Below are 21578 nucleotides of genomic sequence, written 5' to 3' on the forward strand. Positions count from 1 at the left end.
GCTGAAGGGGTCTGCAACCCTATAGGTGGAACAACAATATGAAATAACCAGTACCCCCAGAGCTCGTGTCTCTAGCTGCATATGTAGCAGAAGATGGCGTATTCAGCCATCATTGGTAAGACTTGGTCTTGCAAACTTTATATGCCCCATAGAGGGGAACGCCAGGGCCAAGAAGTGGGAATGAGTGGACAGGGGATTAGGGTGGGGGGAGGGTATAGGGGACATTTGGGATAGCATTTGAAATGTGAATGAAGAAAATATCTAATAAAATAATAATAAAAAAAGAAAAAGAAAATTAGACCATCCAGAACTTGGACTGTGATGAAGAATTTTAGTAGAAATTTAGCATACATCATCAAGGAGTTTTAACAGTGCCCTTGGAATAATGGGAGTCTCTGGGGACCCCTTAGGCAGTAGCAGCCACACACCCCATCTCCCATTCCATCCCACCCCCGCCAAAGCAGACTCTGTGCAACAGGTATTGGCCATCTTCCCAGCTGCCATGCCTCCTGCTGATTTCCTATCCTTCATCTGAGCCAGGCCAGACTCATGGAGCTTGTAATAGCCCAGGCAGGAAAGACACCCCAAGTCTTGCTGGCTTTAGTGCTCATTAGTGTATTCCCATTGTGTGTCAACTCAACAGAGCTGGAAAAGGAACTGAGGATGAGAAGAGAGAAGGTGCCACTTAAACAACCACACATCCCCAGCCATGCCCCACTGGTACCAACAAGCCTGGAGCAAATTCTTACTGCGGTCCCAGTTATGACACATACAACCAGTCCACACAATCATGGTCCACAAGCCTAGGGGTATGCTGCATATTGTCATGTGGCCAGGAGTCACCTCTTCCTGTGGTTTTCCCCTATGCCAGGTCTTCCATGAGAGATATCCAGAGGCCAACCTGCCTTTCCCAATGCTTCTTGTCCCTTGAAGAGCATCTCAGTGGCAGTCCCTGACTTTGCTCCCCTTCGTTTAAAGTTTCTAAGTCAGTAAATGTCGTCCTGGAAGTTCAAGCGTATAACGGCTGACAGTGACTGATGGAGTGACCAGCAACCAACGTCCTCCAGTGCAAACTGCCAGTATTCCATGGGCTCACGCAGAAATTTGCACTACACTGAGATCCCAACCAACAGTCGGACTTGCAGGTCTGGGTTGCTCTCCCGTAATTTGTTTAAAGGACCTATACTAAAGCCTTAGGCCAATAAAAGACAGGGGTCAGCTCCTGAATCTTCTCAGGCCAGTTCAGACGCTGGAGAGTTTCCCATTCTTTCCTTGAGCAAATATGAAGTTTTCTGGCTCAGTCTCAAAATAAGCCTCTCTTCTTTCTACAAAGTCAACTCCCAGGTTTCTAGCTCCAGAGTGAACTCTGACTTGCCATTAATTCATCTCCAAACTCCAAGTGAGCATGAGACAGAGGCCCACCATCTGCTAGACACAGGTACCCAGAAATGAGATGAACTGAATCCTTAGTCCCTAAGGGTATGCAGCCTCTGATCCTCACCACCCCCTCTTCTGATGCCCCTGCCTCCCGCTTCCAGCTCCCTGGAGCTGAAGTCCTCACATGGTAATGGTTCACCTGAGCAAATGTCACCCTGACCAAATGCTGAACCAAAGATGCCCGAGGGGTTGGGCGGTAAAGGGAGATGGGTCAGCAGTTCAGGGTACTTGTTAACAACCCTGATGATCTGAGTTCAATTCCAGGGACTTGGGTAAAAAGAGAGAACTGACTTCTTCAACTTAGCCTCTGAGCACTACACATTCTTTGAGGCACATGTGTGTGTGTGTGCATGCACGCGCGCACACACATACACACACACTTCTTCCCATGACTACAGAGAGCTGAGATTGGTTGTAATAGCTGTTTGATCTCACACACCATTAACTTCCCACTTACTCTCACTTATATCAAGTACATATTCTATCCTCTCACCCACACGGGCAGCACCCTTGTGCCCACAAATCATCTGTGTGCACTTTGGAAATATTTCAATCATCTTTAAACCAGATCCAAATGGGGGCTGGTCTCAACCCCAGTACTGTCTAGCTTGCCAGGTACCAGGAGCCCAGCAACCCCCCCTCCCCCCCCCAGCAATTAAGAGCTGTTGCAGATTCCTGCTCTGCCAGACACCTTCACGGTCCCTCCCGCTGTCACAGAGTATGTGGCACAAACAGAAGGCTCCGAGAGCTAGCCTTTGAATGCTCAGGAGTATGTCTCAAAACAAAAGCTGAATTTGGCACACATGTTTCCAGGGAGCAGCAATGCAGACTTGGGGCTTTTTCCCCATTGGTGGTGGGTTTTTACCTCCATTGAGCACCCTCATTCCCCCGCACCTGTCAGTCACAACAACACACCCAGGCAGCCCTGTAAGAAGAAAGACAGCTGGAAGCAAAATAAACAAGTCTGCTTCCTCCAAAACAAAGGTACCTGTTGCTTATCTAATAGCGATGTTCATCTGCTGTGGGTTTTTTTTGTTTTTGTTTTTGTTGTTTTGTTTTTGTTTGTTTGTTTTTTTTTAACCTCAACCCTCAGAATAAATCAGATTTAAAATGTTGATATGTCACAGCATCTGTTTAGCAGCTAAGAGGTAAATTGCAGAGCCTCACTAAGCAAGGTAGGAGAGAAATGACTGAGATAAACAGTGGTCCTGAGAAAAGACTGAGTAACAGGGGGCATTGTTAAGGAAATTCCACAGCTACAGGAGGCTGCCTCTGGTCTTGTAAAGGGTGACTCTCTGATCCTTACCTGTTTGTCACTCAGCTGCTTCTCCTGGAAGAAGAATCTGGACATGGAAGAGCTTAAGTACAGAAATAGAAATTCATCTCTAGTACAATGTTTTTGCCCATTATAGGGACTTGATAAATATTTCTAGGATAGATGGGTGGGTGGGTAGATGGAAGGAAGATTGAATGTTGTGGTTTATAATATATCCATATGCTAATGAGCAGTAGAATTACAAGGTTCTCTTTTTTCCCTCCCTCTTCTGGCACCCCTATTCTAGATATTCTCTCTACTGAGACACATGACCCTCTCCTGGCATTTCATTCCATATTCCCTGCTCAAAACCCTTTGAATGGTTCCCCATTCCTGAGGATTAAATAGATCCTAGCTTGACATTCAAAGCCTAGCATGGGCTAGCCTTCCATCCTGCCTTCCCCAAAGCCTTCAACTTCACTAGAGATTTGTATGCGCAGCTGCCTTCCCCCCCCCCCCAACAGGTCCTCAGCGGGGAGGGTTTTTTTTGTTTTGTTTTGTTTTTTTCCCTGTCTCCTTGCCTTTCTTCCTTTCTCATATTCTAGCATTAAAACACTGCAGTTGCCACCCATCCTTCCAAACCCACTCAGACCACCTTATCTCCCCTGACTCCCCAGAGAGCACTCTCTCCATAAGGACACTACCAGAGCATCCCTTAATTCACATGAGGACAATATGTTTGCCTGCCCCTCTTCCTTACAAGATGAGGTATCCATACAGAGTAGAATGTGTGTCTCTGATCTCTGAATTTCTAGCCATCAGATTTGGATCCATGGCAAGCCATCAATATGAAGGAATGAAATAATGCATACTCTTTGCCCCGGGAGAGTGACACCCAGTCATTAACACTTTCTCTTCTCTTATAGGTTTCTGATTCATCAAACCCATTTCTTAATCGAATGCTCAACAGAGATACTATCACAAGAATAACATATAAAAGTAAGTTTGGTTCAATTTCCTTTACAGCATCTATTCTACAAAGGTTAGTCCTGTCGGAAGGCAAGAAGCCAGAACAGATGAGCTCTGTGGGCCCCTTTCTGCTTCATGATCCTTTAATTCTGTAAAAAGTCACTCTGGAGAGTCAGAGCTAGCTGAGAAGCAGCCCATTTTAAGCACAAGTCCCCAGAGTGTCTTTGTCATCCACGCCTGTCTAAGGCAATAACGATTATGATGATGTGGTCATCGATAGCCTGTGGGTTGGTAATGAGCTGGGGTAATTCTACTGGCTGACTCACTCTACTGTGTCAGCTGTCCGTCGTTGGGACTTTGCCAACTATATGATGAAAAACAAAATCCACCGGGTACCCTGGACCCAATGTGACCTTTTCAGAACCACACCTGAACCAAGTCTGATCTCCTTCCAGGAGGAGGTTGGGTGGCATCTTCCTTCAATTTCCATGCCCTGGGGATCTGTAGGGTTCTGTCAACCTCCCAGGCTTTCAGATTGCTTCATCCTAAACTCCTTAATCAGAAAAGAAGAAATTGTGCCTAGATGAAGCGGGAGAGCAGAGAGGACGACATTCATGCACAGTAAACCTAGTGGGCTCCACTGCCATGTGCAGTAAACCTGGGAGCACTAAGACTTGGGGAAACCATATGAATTGACATATATCAAGAGATGCAAAGTCAAGATGGGAAAATGGGGGTGTCTAGTTAGGAGTGGACAGGAAACTAGAATTCAAGTCTTGGTTTGGACCTCTGTCAAGGAGCCCCTCATGTCAATGCTGCTGCTGCTGCTGCTGCTGCTTCAGGCACAGTGAAAAAGTTCAACCCCAGGTTTTTGAAATCTCGAAGGTCTAGATTTGTGAATCAAACAACAGGTACATAACAAGTATCACCAAAGGAAGATAGAACATGCAGACATTTTATCTCCCACATCTCCCTGCTGAGGCCTTCCTGTAGCTGAGCCTGTACCTCAGCTGTACTTTCTGCTCCTGTCTCCAGTGTGATATGGAAGGACACTACGGAGAGCACGGCCCTCTGTCACTGGCTGCATCTTTTGACTCACACCTTCTGTGAGTTGACTCATAAAGGTGATTGAGACACCTGCACTCCCCACAAGGGGCCCACAGTCAGGTCCCTCCTATATACAAAGAGGTTGGGGAACTGATGGGGTGACCCATTGGTGAACCTGAGATCACTCCACTTCTACACACATCACCTACAAGACTGACTGACATCCTCTCCGCACGTGCCTTGCCTCCCTCATCAGCATTCTTGTGGAGCTCTCTCCAAGCACACACTCAGATTGCTCAGCTAAGGGAGATATTTCTGTCTTGTGTGTAAATAGCACATTTATAACTGCCCATAAAAGATTATTATTCTTTTAACTTTTTTGATTAAAAAAGAGCATGAAAATTAAATAAAATGTTTTCAAATCATCTTGAATTTGCAGTTTAGAGACCGTGAAAAGCCATGAAATTGCACATTAAATCCCAACACACAATCTGTCTGATTTCCACTTGCATAGAGGATCATTAGGGGTCCTTGGCTTCCCTCCCCTCCCCCTACACCCACCCACCTGATTAATATTAAGTGAAGTGGTTACAGACAGAGAAGGGAAAGCAGAGGAAGGAAAGAAAGAGGAGAAAGAGAGGAAGAAAGCAAAGAAGGAAGGGGGAGGAAGGCAGGAAGTCAAGTAAGCCAGAAGGAGGAAGCCAAGGCCATCCAGGCAAAGGACCAGCATTACAAAAGTGGCTGAGCATTGGAAGATGGGATCTGTTCCCATCAACAATTCATCCGAGAGTCACTTGAGAAACGAACATTCTCCTTCAGTCACAATAATGGAGGGAGCAGGAAAAGTGTTCTAGAGTCACAGAAGGAGAAATTCTGTGTTTCCAACATAGAAATAGAAATCTAGAAAGAGGAAATGGATGGAGTCTCTCCATACCTGCCTGGGCAAAAAAAGAAAAAAAGAAAAGAAAAGAAAAGAAAAGAAAGGAAAGGAAAGGAAAGGAAAGGAAAGGAAAGGAAAAGAAAAGAAAAGAAAAGAAAAGAAAAGAAAAGAAAAGAAAAGAAAAGAAAAGAAAAGAAAAGAAAAGAAAAGAAAAGAAAAGAAAANAAGGAAAAGAAAAGAAAAGAAAAGAAAAGAAAAGAAAAGAAAAGAAAAGAAAAGAAAAGAAAAGAAAAGAAAAGAAAAGAAAAGAAAAGAAAAGGGAGAGAAAGAAGAAAAGGTGGGGGGAAATTAAGCAAGACACCCTGGTCTGCCTGAGGAGATATGATAATGGGTCCTCTGTTAGCAGATGTTATGAGAGAGGTATCTCCCCATAGTGACCTTTGTCACACACCTGCAAAGAGTTTCACCACAGGGATAATGATGGCTTGATGCACAGAATTGTCCCAGACACAGCCATGCCCAGGACTCTGGCAGAAAGGGATTGATTTGCTCAGCAGGAAAGCACAGCTCTCTTCCCTCCAGTTCAATTTCCTACAGCCTCCAGCTGGGGAAGGTTGGCCCTGTGGCAGGTAGGTGGGCTGAAACAGGAGTCACCCTCAGACACAGAACCTGGGCATCTCCCCAGCACCGAGTCTCTAGAAGAGGACGCAAGCCATCTTGGCATCGGCCCACAAACTCAGGTCAGGATAAAGATGGTGCACAGCTTGCTTGGTGCACATATTATTTTATCCTGCTTCCACACTCTTAAATGAGACAGGGAAAAGTAAACTGCCTCCCTCTGTCTTAGTTTGGGTTACTACTGCTGTGATGAAACACCATGACCAGAGAAACATGGCGGGGGGTGGGAGGGGACTTTATTTGGCTTACACTTCTATATTACTGTTCATCATCACAGGAAGTCCAGATAGGAACTCAAACAGAGTAGGAACCTGGAGTAGCAGACACACAGGCCATGGAGGGGTGCTGCTTACCTGCTTGCTCCTTACAGTTTGCTGAGCCTGATTTCTTATAAAACCCAGGGCCAGGGATGCCACCATCAACTATGGTCTGAGCTGTCATATATCAATCTCAAATTAAGGAAATTCCCTAAAGCTCGATCTTATAGAACATTTTCTCCACCGAGGTTCCCTCCTTTTCCAATGTCTCTAGCTTGTATCAAGTTGACATAAAACTATCCAGCACACCCTCATATGCTACTATTTCAGCCACTCTATCCAGAAGTACACAAATCCTTCAAATACCACAAACCCCTCTCGCTGGTCTCTAAACTACCCACTTCAATGCAGAGTTCCAATTTGCCTTGCTCTCTTAGATGAAGTAGCCACACTTTAGTGTACTGAGCATCAGAAATTCTGAGGTGATGTGGAAGGGGTACTCTGCACACCCCAGGATGAGTGCTATACATCCAGCTTCTTATCACATGAGTCTTCTGAGCGGGCATGTTTGCTATCCCCAGCTCACAGATGAGAGCAAGGTCGGAGGAAGGTAGGTCAGTAACTTTTATATAATGAATGAATGGTCACTCAGAACTAGGTGTTCACCTCTCACTGCTACATGTGCAGGTTAGTCAAGATTTCTCTCCTGCAGTCAGAAGTCCCCAGGTCAGCTAAGGCAGAGGGATCTACATGGCTCTCATCTTTCCAGCATCAGAGGAACACCTAGCAAGTATCTTTGCCATCAGTCCATGAATTCATGTGATGCTGTGTAAGGCTTGATCTTGAAATAGGCTCTCTCTTCACTACCACTTTCTTTGCACTACCCAGCACTTGCCACATGACTAAGATGCTCAACATCACAACCCTCCCACAGAGATGGGGAATTGGGGAGAAGGAACTTCCTGAACCTCAACTCCATACTTCCATACTAAAGAGCATGGTTTCACACCTGGATATTCCTGGGTACCATTCTTATGTCAAGTCCTTTCTCTCTTGCTTCTCTCCGAAAAAGTAAGAAAAGAAAAGATAAGTTCTGAGGTCTTAAAACCAATTATAATTCTGGCATTTTGACATGGTGCAAAACCTTTCAGCATGTTTTTCACTTAAACTGAATCTTGGGTTGATAAGAAACTGCATTGCTTCTTACAATTGTGGTTAGTTGCTATGGAAGGGGCATCAACTAACCACAGAACTAACACAGTGACACTTGGCCAGCTCAGCCTGATCCTGCTCCAAGTTATCATCAACTCCTACACACATGCTATCTTATATGGAGATCTCCTATGGAAACCAGTATCCTCCAAAGGACACTGTCACACTGTCCTAATTGGCATACATAGTGGCCAGAGAAGGCATCCTAGACTGGAAGCCATTCTGAGTCTTTAGGCAGACTACCATCTCCTGCCAAAAGGAGCACTGGGATAGGTAGATGGCTCAGAGGATGAAGGCACTTGAATTCCCATCATCTACAAAACCACCCAAGCATGTCTGCATTTGTATAACCCCATCCCTGTGAGGGACAGAGATAGCAGCATCACTGAAGATTGCTGGCTGCCAGGCTAGCTCTATGCTCAGTGGTAGACCCTGTCTGGGGAATAAAGAAGAGAATAATAAAGCAAGACAAAGACACTCAACGGCCTCCTTATCACAACACACACACACACACACATACAACACATATATGTATACATATACATTTACCATACATATAGAAAAAAAGGTATATTATGATTTCTTGATTAAAAATAAACTATACAAAGGTTGAAGAGATAGCTCAGTGGCTAGGAGAACTTAGTCCTCTTGCAGAAGACCCTGGTTCAATCCCTAGCATCTACATGGTGGCTCACAGCCATCCATAACTCCAGCTCCAGAGAATCCAAAGCCTTCTTTTGACTGATTTTGTAGGCACCGGGTATCCATGTGGTTATCTATATATGCGGGCAGGCAAAACATTCATACATATAAAATAAAATTTAAAAAGTCTGAAAACCGTTTAAATAGACTACAGTGTGGCAAGGGTAAAGACAGAAGGTGGTTGTAACCATCAAATAATGGGGCAATGGTACTGTTGGTGACCAGGTCAACAAGGGAAAGGTGGTGATAAGTGATTGGATAAATTTTAAGTCAGCAGCAGGAGATTTCTTGCTAAATCTCTTTTTAATGTGCAAGGGAAGAGAGAGCCAAGGATTCCCAGGAAATTTTTAGTTCAAGCCACTGGTAGGAAGATATTTCCATCCCATCCCCTGAGATGGGGAAGACTCAGATGCAGCGTGTTTGTGGGTGGAGAAGGGATCACAGATCTCAAACATGTCGTGCTCAGGATTTCTATTAGGCATTCAGAGGAGGTGTGGTGTAGGCATTTGGGTATATGAGCCTGGATTTCAGGAGAGAGAACCAGAGCTGCGAATGTGGATGACACTGACATCCAGATGGCATTTAAACTTGGGTGAAGTCATTGGAGTAAGAATAAACGCAGGAGAGAGGCGGGACAAGTCCTTCCTTCTGAAAAGGCGACTCAAATCTTCATGACTTGGAATGGAAAATTACTTCTAAATATATCTCTTCATGGCCCCATTTTGAAAAAGGCTCCTCTGTGGCCAGCTCACCAGCCAGCTGAGGAGGTACAGGGAGGAAGGAACAAGCACAGGAGTCAGTTGGCACAAGATGGAAGGAGTAGAGATAGCCCACCAAGTTGGCACAAGATGGAAGGAATAGAGATAGCCCACCAAGCTGAGGACAGTATTGTTGATGGCGGGGATAACTGAGAAAAGGGAAACATGGGAAAAATCATTCTTTCAAGATGTACTATATATACATATACATCATATACATTATATTATGTAATATTGTTATGTTATATATTGCATTACATATTATAATATATATTACATATATATTATATATGATATATTTAAATATAAAGGTACTCTTGCCAAAGTATGGGAGAATTTTGGATGCCATTTGGTAAAGGCCACCATTAATCGTGGGAAAGGAGCAGACCTAGTGTGTTGTTCTTTCCTCATTGCAATGATAAAATACCTGGAGATTTGCTTTGGCTCACAGTCCCATGGTGGGGAAGATATCATGGCAACAGGAGTTGGAAGCAGCTTGTCCTGCTTTCTAGAGTCAGAAGAGCTGAGCGAGGTGAACGCTTGAACTCAGCTCTCTTCTATGTCCCGAGGACCCCAGCCCATGGAGTGGTGCTGCTTAAACATAGGGTGGCTCTTTCCACCTCAGTAAACCCATTCTAGAACCCACCTTGTCGACATAGACAAATGTTTGTTTCTGTGATGATTTGAAGCCCCATTGAGTTGACAAGGCTAACCTTCACACTAGGCTCCTATTCTAGCTCTAGCACTGTCTTTGCTTTCTGATGTCAGAGGACATCTGGGGCACAACTCTGAGGTTCGGTGGCCTCATCAGCAAGCTAATGCTCAAAGGGCTGGGTGGGGACTAAATAAGGTAATAGGTCAATTGCCTGGACAGTGACTAATGTGAACTGAGTGTGCAATACCTTTGTGTTCCTACACTGGCTTAAGGCATATGCCTGTTGAATTCTGCTCCTTCAGGTTGGGAGGCAAGTCATGGTTGTGCCGAGAACAGTTTTATTCTGAAGATGAATCCAGTTAGGCCATAGAAGCAGTGACAGAGTATGCTTGTGTTTATAGAAGCACACGCATCATGAATCTATCTAATCTCTTCATGAGATGTTACTGTTTTCCATGGGAACTTAAATTTCATTTTTTTAACTTATTCTGTGAGCATGGGTATTTGCCTTCAAATATGTCTGTGCACCATTTGAGTGCAGTGCCCCCAGAGGTTCTGAAGAGGGAGTCAGATTCCTTGGTACTAGAGTTACAGCTGGTCTTGAGCCATCGTGTGGGTGCTAAGGATAGAACCCACATCCTCTGGACGAGCAGCAAGGGCCCTTAACTTCTGAGCCAGAAGCTTACACTTCAGACATCTGAGTAGAACTTGGAAAATATTCTCACTAACCATGACTGACAATAGAAAAGACCAGCTTGAATTAATTTCAGACTGAATTTTAAAAAGTCTTCTAAAGAAAATCCATTTTATTAAAGTCAAATTCTGCTTCAGCAGAGTGAGGGTCAAGACTCAAAGCATGACATTAAAAAAATGGATTTTCTCAGAAAGGCTTTTCTTGAGAAGATATTGGTAATTTAGCTCGAAGTACTTTAATTTTTAATGCCCTGTACGGTTATGGTGTTTATAAGCCTGTTTCCCTTGTTAATTAATTAGCAGACATGGCACCTCAATTACATGAAAGGTAACATTTGTATCATTTTAGTACCACTTGATTTCATTGAACCAGAACCTTTTTCTACAGTATTTTCAAGAGTCAGAACTAATGATTAATGGATTGCAAAGACTCCTTCTAGAATGGATAACAAGGAGAAGTTATCAGAGCATTGTTGCAGTGCATACTCTTCTCAAAACCTCGGGCAGTGTGTGAGTGTGGCGACTTTATCTTCATTCAATTGCCTGTCCTCATTTGTTATGTCTTAGATGTCAACCACCCCCACAGGCCTGAGTGTCTGTGCCCTTAGTCCCCATGTCGTAGTACTGTTTTAGAAGGTGGTAGAATCTTTAGGAGTAAGACCTTACCTTAGGTCATTAAGAGTCATAGCCCAACTCTTGTTCAATCCAGACCCATCTGTTTCTTGACTGTTGAACCTACCTACATTACCCTCCTGCTGTCAGAGCTATGAGCCACTCCCACCACCATGTCTTTCCTGCCATGATGGACTGTCGTCTCTAAAACTGTAAGCCAAAATAAATCCTTTCTCCCTTAAGTTGTGTCTCCCAGGTTTGCAGTCACAATGAGGAAAAGTAACTAAGACAATGCTCAAGTCATGGATAGGAGAGCTTAGATCTAACAAAGAATGCAGGAGACCACCGCATCCAAAAATAAAGACATCAGCTTACTGTGTTAACAGACCCCCTCTCCAAGGCAATAAAGACACTACTGGAGGCATATGGAGGAAAGTTTATAAACACAGCATTCGTCACACAGAGTAAGCCCCTTAAAAGGTGCTGTAATTAGCCTATTTGTAATTTCAAGTTACCCATGCCTCCTCCTGAATTTCCTAGTAAAATATGGATGTGTAGGTAAGCACAGACTATCCTGTAACTGCCTTCAACTTCCCAGCTCTCAGGGTGAGTTCTTCACACAGATCCCTAGGGAACACAGTGTAAGTGTGTTGAAGGATCGCCAAAGAGCTTAAGCATATTGCTCCAGGTGCCTTTCTCAATGTGCAATTGAATGTGTACTCTCATTTCAGAGGAACAGACTTGGGAGTGTTTTTCCATAATGGGAAGCACCACACACCTATTTCCATGTTGCTGTCTCAGTAGATACTCACAGCAGTGAGAAACTGATGAGATGGAACTTGCCTCTAAGAATACAGTTCTCAGAGGCCCTTTTCTTCATGTGTTATCTGTGTAAAACAAAAACATGATATTGCTTTATTCTATTGTAATTGCCTTTTTTTCCCCTCGTTTCAGTTGAACTTGCCTCAGATTACAAGGCAGAATGTTATTTATTCCATATACTAAAATTGCCTAGTAGTTTCATATTGATCAAAGCCAGTATTGATTTTTGGAAGTATCAGGCCGTTTTCTTGGCGGTGTGGTCTGTCTTGATATGAACCATATAAGCAGGGAGCAGGAGATGTTGATTATCAGCAATGGCCCTTGTGAGTCAGACCCATGCACTTGGCTCAGAATAAAAAAAAAAAAAAAAAAAAGATTCCCCATTGTGTTGGCTGTGACCTTGCATCACAATGAAATGTTTTGTTTGAACAACAGCAACAAAAAAAATCAGAAGTTAGCTGGGGACATTTTTTATTATTCACTTTACATCCCACTCACTGCTCCCTCCCAGTCAGCCCCTCCCACAATACTTCCCCCAAGAAGCTGGGGGCTTCTTGGTTGTAACTCTGAGAACTCAGGATAAGATAAATTCTAGGTCCAACATAGTGTGCCACAAAACCAAAGGCACAGTGGTCAACTTCCACTATCATCCAGAACAGTAGAAGTCTATATATTGTTTATCCAAGGGTAATCTTCCTGTCCTAAATCCATATCAGACAGATTAGCAATGCAATGCTTCCATGCCAAACCTTGGCCTACTAAGAATAAATTTGGCTATACAAGCTCCTTGATGTTGAGAGATGTTTTGGGATCTATGAGATGTTTTTACCTAAAGATAGCCTTAGTAATTATCTACAGCTGTCCACCGCTCCAGGTAAGGAAAAGTTATTTGAGTTATCCATGAAGAAACAGTAACTCACTGTCAACTATATAATTATAACTTACACTTGAATTATGACTCCCATCTTGAAGTCTGAGGCTTTGCCTTCAATAAATCATTTTTTCATAAGAGAAATTTTGAGAGACATTTCTGAATGCTGGGGCTGAAATTTTCTGACGTACCCATAGTTATTCTTGGACCATACTACTTCTCTCCTATGGTCTTAGTTACTTTTCTATTGCTGTGAAAAGACACCATGACCAAAGCAACTTGTAGAGTTCCAGAGGGTTAGAGTTCATGACCATCATGGTGGGGAGCATGGCAGTGGGCTAGCATGGTACCGAAGCAGCAGCTAAGAGCTGACATCTTGAGACTCAACTAAAAGACAGATAAAGCTAACTGGACATGGGCTGAGCTTCTGAAACATCACATCATGCTCCCCACCCACCGTGACACACCTTCTCCAAGGCCACACCTGCTAATCCTTCCTGAACAGTTTCATGAACTGGGGACCAACTGTTCAAACATGAACCTATGGGGTCATGTTCTCTCAAGCCACTACACTTATCAAAATCACCAAGCAAGCTCATACTTGTGAAATTCCAATGTCTAGAAAAAAAAGAGCACTGTTTTAAGGTCAGTCTTTGAGACAATGCTGTATGTTAAGTTCATGCCAATTTCAGCAATATAATTATGAGAGCTCATACATGTTTGATGTAGAAACATGATATCACCATATAAAGCTTGACACAAGGCCAGCAGCCTCTTGCTGATGTCTTGGGTGTGGTGTACAAGAGATGGTAGGTGCGGTATACATTGAGGTTAGTGGTGCCGCCTGCTTTCCCATTACCCGTCCAGTGTTGACTACTCCTTACTTGATTTCTGCTCAGCACCATCACCAGGTAGAGCCGCTGAGCAGAAAGCATTTTATCTGATCATTGAGTCTTATGTTTACTGAACAGTCTTTGATACGGTAGACCTCAGACTGGAATCCACAGTAAAAGAAGCGAACGCATTCCTTTGAGGCTCACAGTTTAGTGGAAAGAATCACATAGCTGAGTAATACCTGGGAAGCTGATTTAGCTGGGAAAAGTCAGAGTCCTGGGAATGACAGGGAGTTTACCAGGGAAGCTGGGCAAGGACACTGTGGGCTAGAAAGGTGACATCAATGCCATCCAACCTGGCTGAGTACTTTCCCGGATTGAGCCTTGTACTAGACAGTATTTGTAAAGCATGGTCCTATTTGTTCCTCTAATAGCCTGTGAGGCAAGTATTCTACATCACATCTGTATGCTGTAGACATGGAAACAGAGGCTCTTATCACCTATGGGTCCAAGGTCTTACAGATATAAGCAGCAAAGCCATTATTCAAACTCAGGCCCCCAAGCCCAGATTCTTCATGCTGGATGGTTTCAATTATTGTAGAGGAAAATTAAGAGTAAGCATACAGACAAAAAAAGATTGTTAGGAAAGGCACAGTGGCTTCTGCTGATCTCAAGAGGGTGGCCACCAACTGTTGCCATTGTGTCTGACAGAGGGGTGACCAAAAGGACTTTGCCACCAGGACCCCAGCAGATCAAGGCTAGTGTATGAATGATATGGTGGTTTGTAAACATGCTGGCACCCTATGAGGGAGATAAACACATAAAAACATTGTATCTCTTGCTTCTAGCCTGGCTTTCCCCGACCCTTTCCTCAAATATGGCTGTAGCATAGGGGCTGGTCTAATTTCAGGAAAATATAAATCTTCTTTAGCTTGGCTCCAGTTCTGCCTAGAATCTCCCTCGTGTCTACTGCATCCATCCTTCCCTCCTCCCCTCCGCCCCAAATAAAATAAAATAGAATCATAGCAGCGCGCTAGAGTACCCAATATGCTCTTCGTACAAGCTTGGTTAAACAAATCACATTGACCTTTAATAAAAAAAAAAAAAAAAAACCTGCGGAATGCTTCCTTCTCTCATTCAATATGTTAATCTTCAGGCCAAACCGCCGTCAGAGCAAGCCTCATTAAGTCCAAATTTGATCATGCCATCTCTAGTTTGAAAGCCTTCAGTGGTTTCAAACTGCCTCCCGGCTGAAGCCCAAACTCCCAACAGCGCAGGCAAGGGCCTCCTGGATGTGGCCTGCGTTGACCCTGCTAGCCTCATTTCCCACAATATCCCTCCACCTCCATCCCGCCCACACTCAAGCAGTCTCTAAGTACCATAGCCCCTCAAAACTCCCTCAGCTCCGTCTCCAGTGCCTCTATCTGCAGTACCCTTGACACCTCAACCCCTGGTAGTCACACACTGATTACTTCCTGTCATTCAAGATGCAGTTCAAGGCGGTTCCTCCATTCATCTTTGTCCGAGTCCCCTTCCCCCACTCCAGATAATGCTGACAGCCTCTCTTTGAGCCTGCACATCACTGTTTGTGACACCACCTGCACTCCCCTCATTATGCCCAGCTCCTCTGCTCCGAGCTTGATGCTAGGAGCACAGGTTCAGCAGATCCTAGAAACCATTACAGACAGGATGAGATGGATACCCATCTCATTGTGTTATTGACTGATCAAACTCAGAAGGACTAGCATGGGGGAGGGTGTGCTGTGGACATCGTGGCTCTGTGATAGGAACCCCTGATATCTCCTGCCACAGAATAGACTCTTCCAGGCAGATTCCAGTTGCTGCTTTCCTCTTTGGCTTGTCCTGGTTCCTTAGTGTTCCCATACAAAGTGTTTGTTTCTATTTAAATGGAAAAATGTTTACAAATTGCCAAGCATGGTAGAATATACCCAAAATCCCAACCAATACTTGAGAAGTAGATGCTTAGTGGTTCAAAACCAGCCCAGGCTGCATGAATGACATCATGTCTTTAAAAAAAAAAAAAAAAAAAGGAGGAGGGGGGGGCTAGAGAGCAGTTAAGAGTACTTGCTGCTCCTGGAGAGGACCCAAGTTCCTTCCCAGAAAACACATCAGGTGGCTCACAGCTGTCTATAATTCTAACTCCAGGGGTTCTGACACCTTCTTCTAGCCTACATGAATATCTGCACTCACATCTGCATTCACATAGACACATAAGCAGAACTAAATTTTTTTTAAGAAGGGAGGGAGAAGGGGGAGGTGGAAGGAAGAATGGAAGGAAAAAGGAAAAGTGGAAGAGAGTGAGAGAGCAATCCTTCATCTTAGGGACAGTCAAGTTTTGCTCCAAGCCCAGGTTGGCCGATCTCTCTTGCTACATTGATGGAGATCTGGAGGGGTTCTTGTAGCATAGTAGAGGAGAGAAGGTGTCGTATTAAAATAACTAAATAAATCCTGGCTGTGTGGCCCACACTACCCACCCACCAGTTTCTGGGTTCCTCAAAGACATACACATAACCGTTATATTTTGATATGCCTTTAATCAGCTCAATGGCTGGGCCACTTCCTAACCTCCACATGGCTAATCCACCTCCCTTCATTAATCCCAAATTATCACTCACTACATTTCATAGTCTACCTGGACTGCCCTGGACCCTGTTGGGCAGCCCTCTTGGACCACATTCTCCTGACTCCCACATGGCAGATATGCATCCCTGTCCTGAACCTTCTCAGGCATGGTGCCTTTTTCTCTCCTTCCCCTTCGCCCTGCATGCGGGATCTCTTTCTCCTCCCTTGGTCCCTATCCTGGGAATCTTAAAAGTCTCACCTCTGTCTGCCTTGCCCAATCATTAACTGTTGGCAACTTTATTTACCAATCAGAACCAACGAGCAGCAGGGTCCCTGAGTGTCCTATGTCTGGATGTGTGGACTCTCCTGTAAACAATTGTGGGGCCCAAACTAGCATAAGAATACAAACAACATTAGACCAGACCCACTACAAGAAGGTTTTAGATGGAACAGGTAAATGGTAGATGTATTTACATTCTTTCAAACTACTAACTCAGTTAGTCTGCTCGCACTTGACAGTCGGGGAGCAGGAAAATCAAAACCCTCAGCAAAGATGTTTCTTTCTTATCAGAGAAAGTTTTAAACAACTCTTAGAGGAAGAAGTGGAGCAGAGTCTTTGCCTAGAAACATAGATGGCCAGCATGATGCCTACCCAGCAGCAGCCAGTGTACTTGTCCCCTACACTGACATCTACATATGTGCACTGCCTATGCTGTCCGGGGCTTCAGTTGGAAGGAGGCAAGCAGTGCTTCTCCCCTGTCCATTGCTGTGTCCTAAGAGCACAACCTTAGACTGAACTCAAATAGGTACTTAGCAAATACCTGGCAACTTAATGAATGGCCTTCCCTTATAGGTCAGGGAAACTGCCATTTTCCTGTCCCTGCATCAGCTTCCTCTGTGGCTGTGGACTTTGTCCCTCTGGTCTTTATTCTCCCCATCCATGTGGATGTTTTACTATATGGAGTATGAGGTTCTAGCTATGGGTGAACATCTTTTCTTATGCATCACTTGAGTGATGACATCAGCCACTATCGAGTGAGTCCTTTCCCAGTGGGAGTTGGACACACCCAGAGGGGCTAGGGGAGTGAGCTTGTCTCATCTGTCTGGCACAGAGCTAGGCTTTGGTGTACTACTGAGTATTCTCCAGGCTCCTGGACTGGCACTAATGGTAGGTGCTCCCAGCATAGTGCACCATTTACCACCTCTGGAGACAGACCTGAAATCTCTGGTGCACAGAAGCCACAGTACGATAGAATCAGGGACTGAGGACAAAAAAGTCTAATTTTTTCCCCCTTAAATCCATGACATCAGATTTACTCATGTGAGTCCTTTGACCACCAAGATGTGCACCTAAGTGTGTGGCATGTGCTGCTTCTGGGATGGAGCAATGTGAGTGTCACCCTTTACAAGGGCTGTTGTTCATTCAGTCACTATGATCTCCTAACCCAGAGCAACCAGTCAGTGGCCACTCGAAGGGTCTGAGTCTCGAGTGTGGACAACTTGTGGCCTAGAGAGGAGCCTTCAGCCACCTGGACCATTTGTGAACAATAAATAAAATTCTGTAGTTTAAAACATTCAGAAATAAAGGAGAAAACACCAGCTATGTGAGGAGACTAACAACGGAAGTGTTTGTTACTGAAGATGTTAGCAGACACGGCCTTCTGAAGACATATACATATTGTACTATCATATATAATAAAGATGTATCAGTAAGGCTCTATCAAGATACTAAGCTTTGGTTTGATATAACTTCCTTTCCAGATGATGCATATTTACTACAGGGACTTAATATAGAGGAACTGTATCCAGAGACCTCTAGTTTCATCACTTATGATGGGTCGATGACTATCCCACCCTGCTATGAGACAGCGAGTTGGATAATAATGAACAAGCCTGTGTACATAACCCGGATGCAGGTGAGCTTACCTTCAGTTCGTTGGCCAATGGGAAGAAAGGGTGGGGACTGGCTGAGTAGGCTCTGAGCCTGTTGTGTTGATCGACTAGGGTTTGTGCAACCATCAAGCACAAACTGGGTGACATCAACAGCAGAAACGTGATTGCCTCACAGAAACCCCAAGAAAGGAGTCAGAAGGGTTGGTCCCTTCCCAGGAATGTGAGAGTCTGCTCCATGCCTGTTCCCGGGTTTCTGTGGTTTGCCAGAAATCTCTGGTGTTCCTTGGCATGAGATGCAGCACCACAGGACTCTGCCATCATTGTTACTTGGTGTTCTCTATGTGACTGCATCTCTGTCCAAATCCATCCTCTTTAAAACGACTCCAGTCACAACTGAACAAAAACACTAACCTCCATTACTTCATATTAACTTAGCTGATTGCATCAGAAGGAGCCCCACTTCTAAGTGAGGTCACATCCTAAGTGTTACAGATTACCAGTGTCTCCAATTTTACACACACAATTAAACCCACACCACCTATGTTCACAGAGTCAGCATAAGAAATGGACTAACATTAACTACTTATGAAAACACTCCACCTGCCCGAGGGAAATAAGATAGCAGAGTTCAAAATCACACTCTATAGATAGACTGTTCACTGTACAGCTAGAGATGCAAGTAGATATAATGTCTCACTCCTTCGATGAAGCTGAAACGGGAGGATCACCACAGGTCCTAAGCAAGCCCAGGCTGCAGAATGGGTCCCTGTCTCAAAAACGCAACAATTTTTAAGCTATATTTTTAAAAACCTATACAAGCTATATAATAAACCTCAGTGGTAGAGTGCTTGCTGGAGGTTGACAAGACCCTGGGTTTATCCTGTAGCACTGCAGACAAGAAGAATAACCTATGTCCATTTCATTATGCAGGGGCTTCTCAGATCTTTAAAAAAATAATAATAATGTGTGTGTCATTCTCCAAGTAGAGGTAACACAGTCCATGGCATTTCACAAACATGTTTTGAATGTGGGAGTTGTTTAAGACCTGTGCAGGAACCAGCCTGTGCCAGTTCTGTTCAGTGGCTCCCTCTGGGTTTGCCACCCTCCTCCTCACCCCCATGATGAGCGTAGATTGTGTGCCTCTGTCCCAGCTCCAGCATCTGATTGCCGGTATCTAGAAAGCCTCAGAGGGAGGATGTGCGAGTGAGGCAGAACTCGTCTCCTTGGCAGGATCTATGGTCACAGCCTGACACCATGCAGCAGCTCCCAGTCCCTGATCCTGTTGGGACTTGTTGGGTGACAAACAACAATAACTCCCTCCAGATCACTCAAGCTCAGAAAAGGGACATAGTCAAGAGATACAGAAGCAGCTCATAGACTTCAAGACCAGAAACTGATGAGGGATTCACTAGGCAGAGTGCCAGAAGCCCTCCTCGCCCCTTTGCTCCCTGTCCCTTCCTTCTTCTCCCCCTCTTCTTCTCCCTTTCCTCTCCTTCCTGTTCCCCTCTTTTTCCCATTTCTGCTCCTTCTTCTCCTCCCTCCTCCTCCTCCTTCCCGCACATTTGATTTACTCTTTTTTGTTTGTTTCACTGTCTTGTGGCTAAAAACATCCCAGGCTTTCACAAGGAAGAAATTGCAGTGGTCTACCGTGGATTAGTATACCAACCACGACAGACTGGGCGGTAACCATGTAGAGTCAAGGGATCAGAGAAAGCCAAAACTGCTGACTGGAAACTCGAGCTGCAGAAACGCATCTCATTCAAGGATGAGAATCAATGAACTTGTTCGAAGTCCACGAGATAGCAAGTCAGATGCACAGTGGGTGTCTGAAGGCATCTATGTACAGTCCTTCAGCTCAGCTCAGCTGGGAAACGGGGCTCTGAGGACTTCTGACCTTTTCCAGAAAGCTAATGCTGGCCAGACAACAGCTTACTTGGCCTTTCCTCCCTAATACATCTACAGAGCGGCTGGATCTCACCTCTCTCTCTCTCTCTCTCTCTCTCTCTCTCTCTCTCTCTCTCTCTCTCTCTCTCTCTCTCTCTCTCTCTCTCTCTCTCTCTCTCTCTCTCTCTCTCTCTCTCCCCCCACAGATGCATTCCCTACGCCTCCTCAGCCAGAATCAGCCATCGCAGATCTTTCTGAGCATGAGTGACAACTTCAGGCCTGTCCAGCCACTCAACAATCGCTGTATCCGCACCAACATCAACTTCAGTTTACAGGGGAAGGACTGTCCTAACAACAGGGCCCAGAAGCTACAGTACAGAGGTGAGTTCAGTGGCCCCAGGAAAAGTGCCCGGGCCAAAGGTCCGGCTTTTAGCTTAGGCCTATTTCCCGTGGTAGGACCTCTTACAGTAAAGTCACTGCCACACCTAATACCACTACTGCCCCCAAACCCTGACGGCATTGGTCCTCTTTCCCCTGGGCTCCTTTCATCCCTTTTCTCTCTTAGACACTCATGGGACACCTACGCAATAGAGTCCTTGTTCCCTTTAAGCCACCACTACTGGACAAATACCCAATTCTATCGTTGACCTTTCTCTTTATTTCCTCACTGATTTATTGGGCACCTACTGTGTATCAGGCACACTTAGGTAGTGGCCGTGCCACAGTGGTAATGAATATAAATCTGACCCTACCCTAACCATAGAGAGTTTGTAGCCTAAAGCAGGCTTTGGCACTTTTGTTCTAGAGAAGCAGCAATCAAATATTTTAGGCCTTGTAGGTCAGCTCTTCTCTGTTCACCTCGAATGACCTAGTGTGAAATCAGCCATAGGTGGCAAGTGATGCAGCAGGACATCATCTGTGGTCAAAACGCAAGTAAACTGGAAACGTGTTAGTTTGAGGCTCTGAACTCAAGTTTTCCTATCTCTGGTCTAAACCAGTACCCCCGGCTGGAACTTTCTACTTGACAAAAATAGTCTATACCTATCTAACTCTTGGTCATTTGAAGTGTGACTAGATGAATGATAACACAAGTACATTTATTCTTCTCACCCAATTGGCTTCACAGTAACCACCTGAAGCTCTTGGCTTCCAGGCAAGCACAAGGCTGACAAGCCCTGGGGCAGGGAGTAGCACTTTAGAGTAAGGCCCCCTGCACTGTATGCGATTAATTCAGTTGTGCCTTGTTTGTGTTATGTGTATGTGTGTGTGTTTGGTTTTGTTTCTCTCTCTCTTTCCAGTAAACGAATGGCTCCTCAAGTAGGGAACTAAGCCAAGAAGAATCCCACCTCAGTGAAATTCTACAACTGTGAATTGACGTAACCCAGAATGCCCCCCTTCGACCCTGTCCTTCCTCCCCTAAGCCTTTCACTCTTTGGATTGGCCCCCCTTTTCATGAAAATTGTCTGCAAAAATGTTTCAGAGGAGTGCATTTGTCTCTCTCTCTCTCTCTCCACACACACACACACACACACACACA

At 44.7% G+C, this 21578-nt stretch overlaps 1 protein-coding gene across 1 annotated transcript in view; it reads left to right on the forward strand.

Annotated features, from left to right (window-relative positions):
• Positions 1–21572, forward strand: part of Ca10 (carbonic anhydrase 10) — a 490106-nt gene extending 468534 nt beyond the window's left edge. Inside the window, exons 6-9 of the mRNA XM_029546545.1 lie at positions 3619–3691; positions 18026–18180; positions 20248–20422; positions 21340–21572. Of these exons, the coding sequence (XP_029402405.1) occupies positions 3619–3691; positions 18026–18180; positions 20248–20422; positions 21340–21362 (426 nt within the window). The 3' untranslated portion in view covers positions 21363–21572. The remainder of the gene's footprint in view (positions 1–3618; positions 3692–18025; positions 18181–20247; positions 20423–21339) is intronic.
• The last annotated feature ends 6 nt before the right edge of the window (positions 21573–21578 follow it).

Source organism: Mus pahari, chromosome 14 (genome assembly GCF_900095145.1).
Source record: "Mus pahari chromosome 14, PAHARI_EIJ_v1.1, whole genome shotgun sequence".
Taxonomy (NCBI): domain Eukaryota; kingdom Metazoa; phylum Chordata; class Mammalia; order Rodentia; family Muridae; genus Mus; species Mus pahari.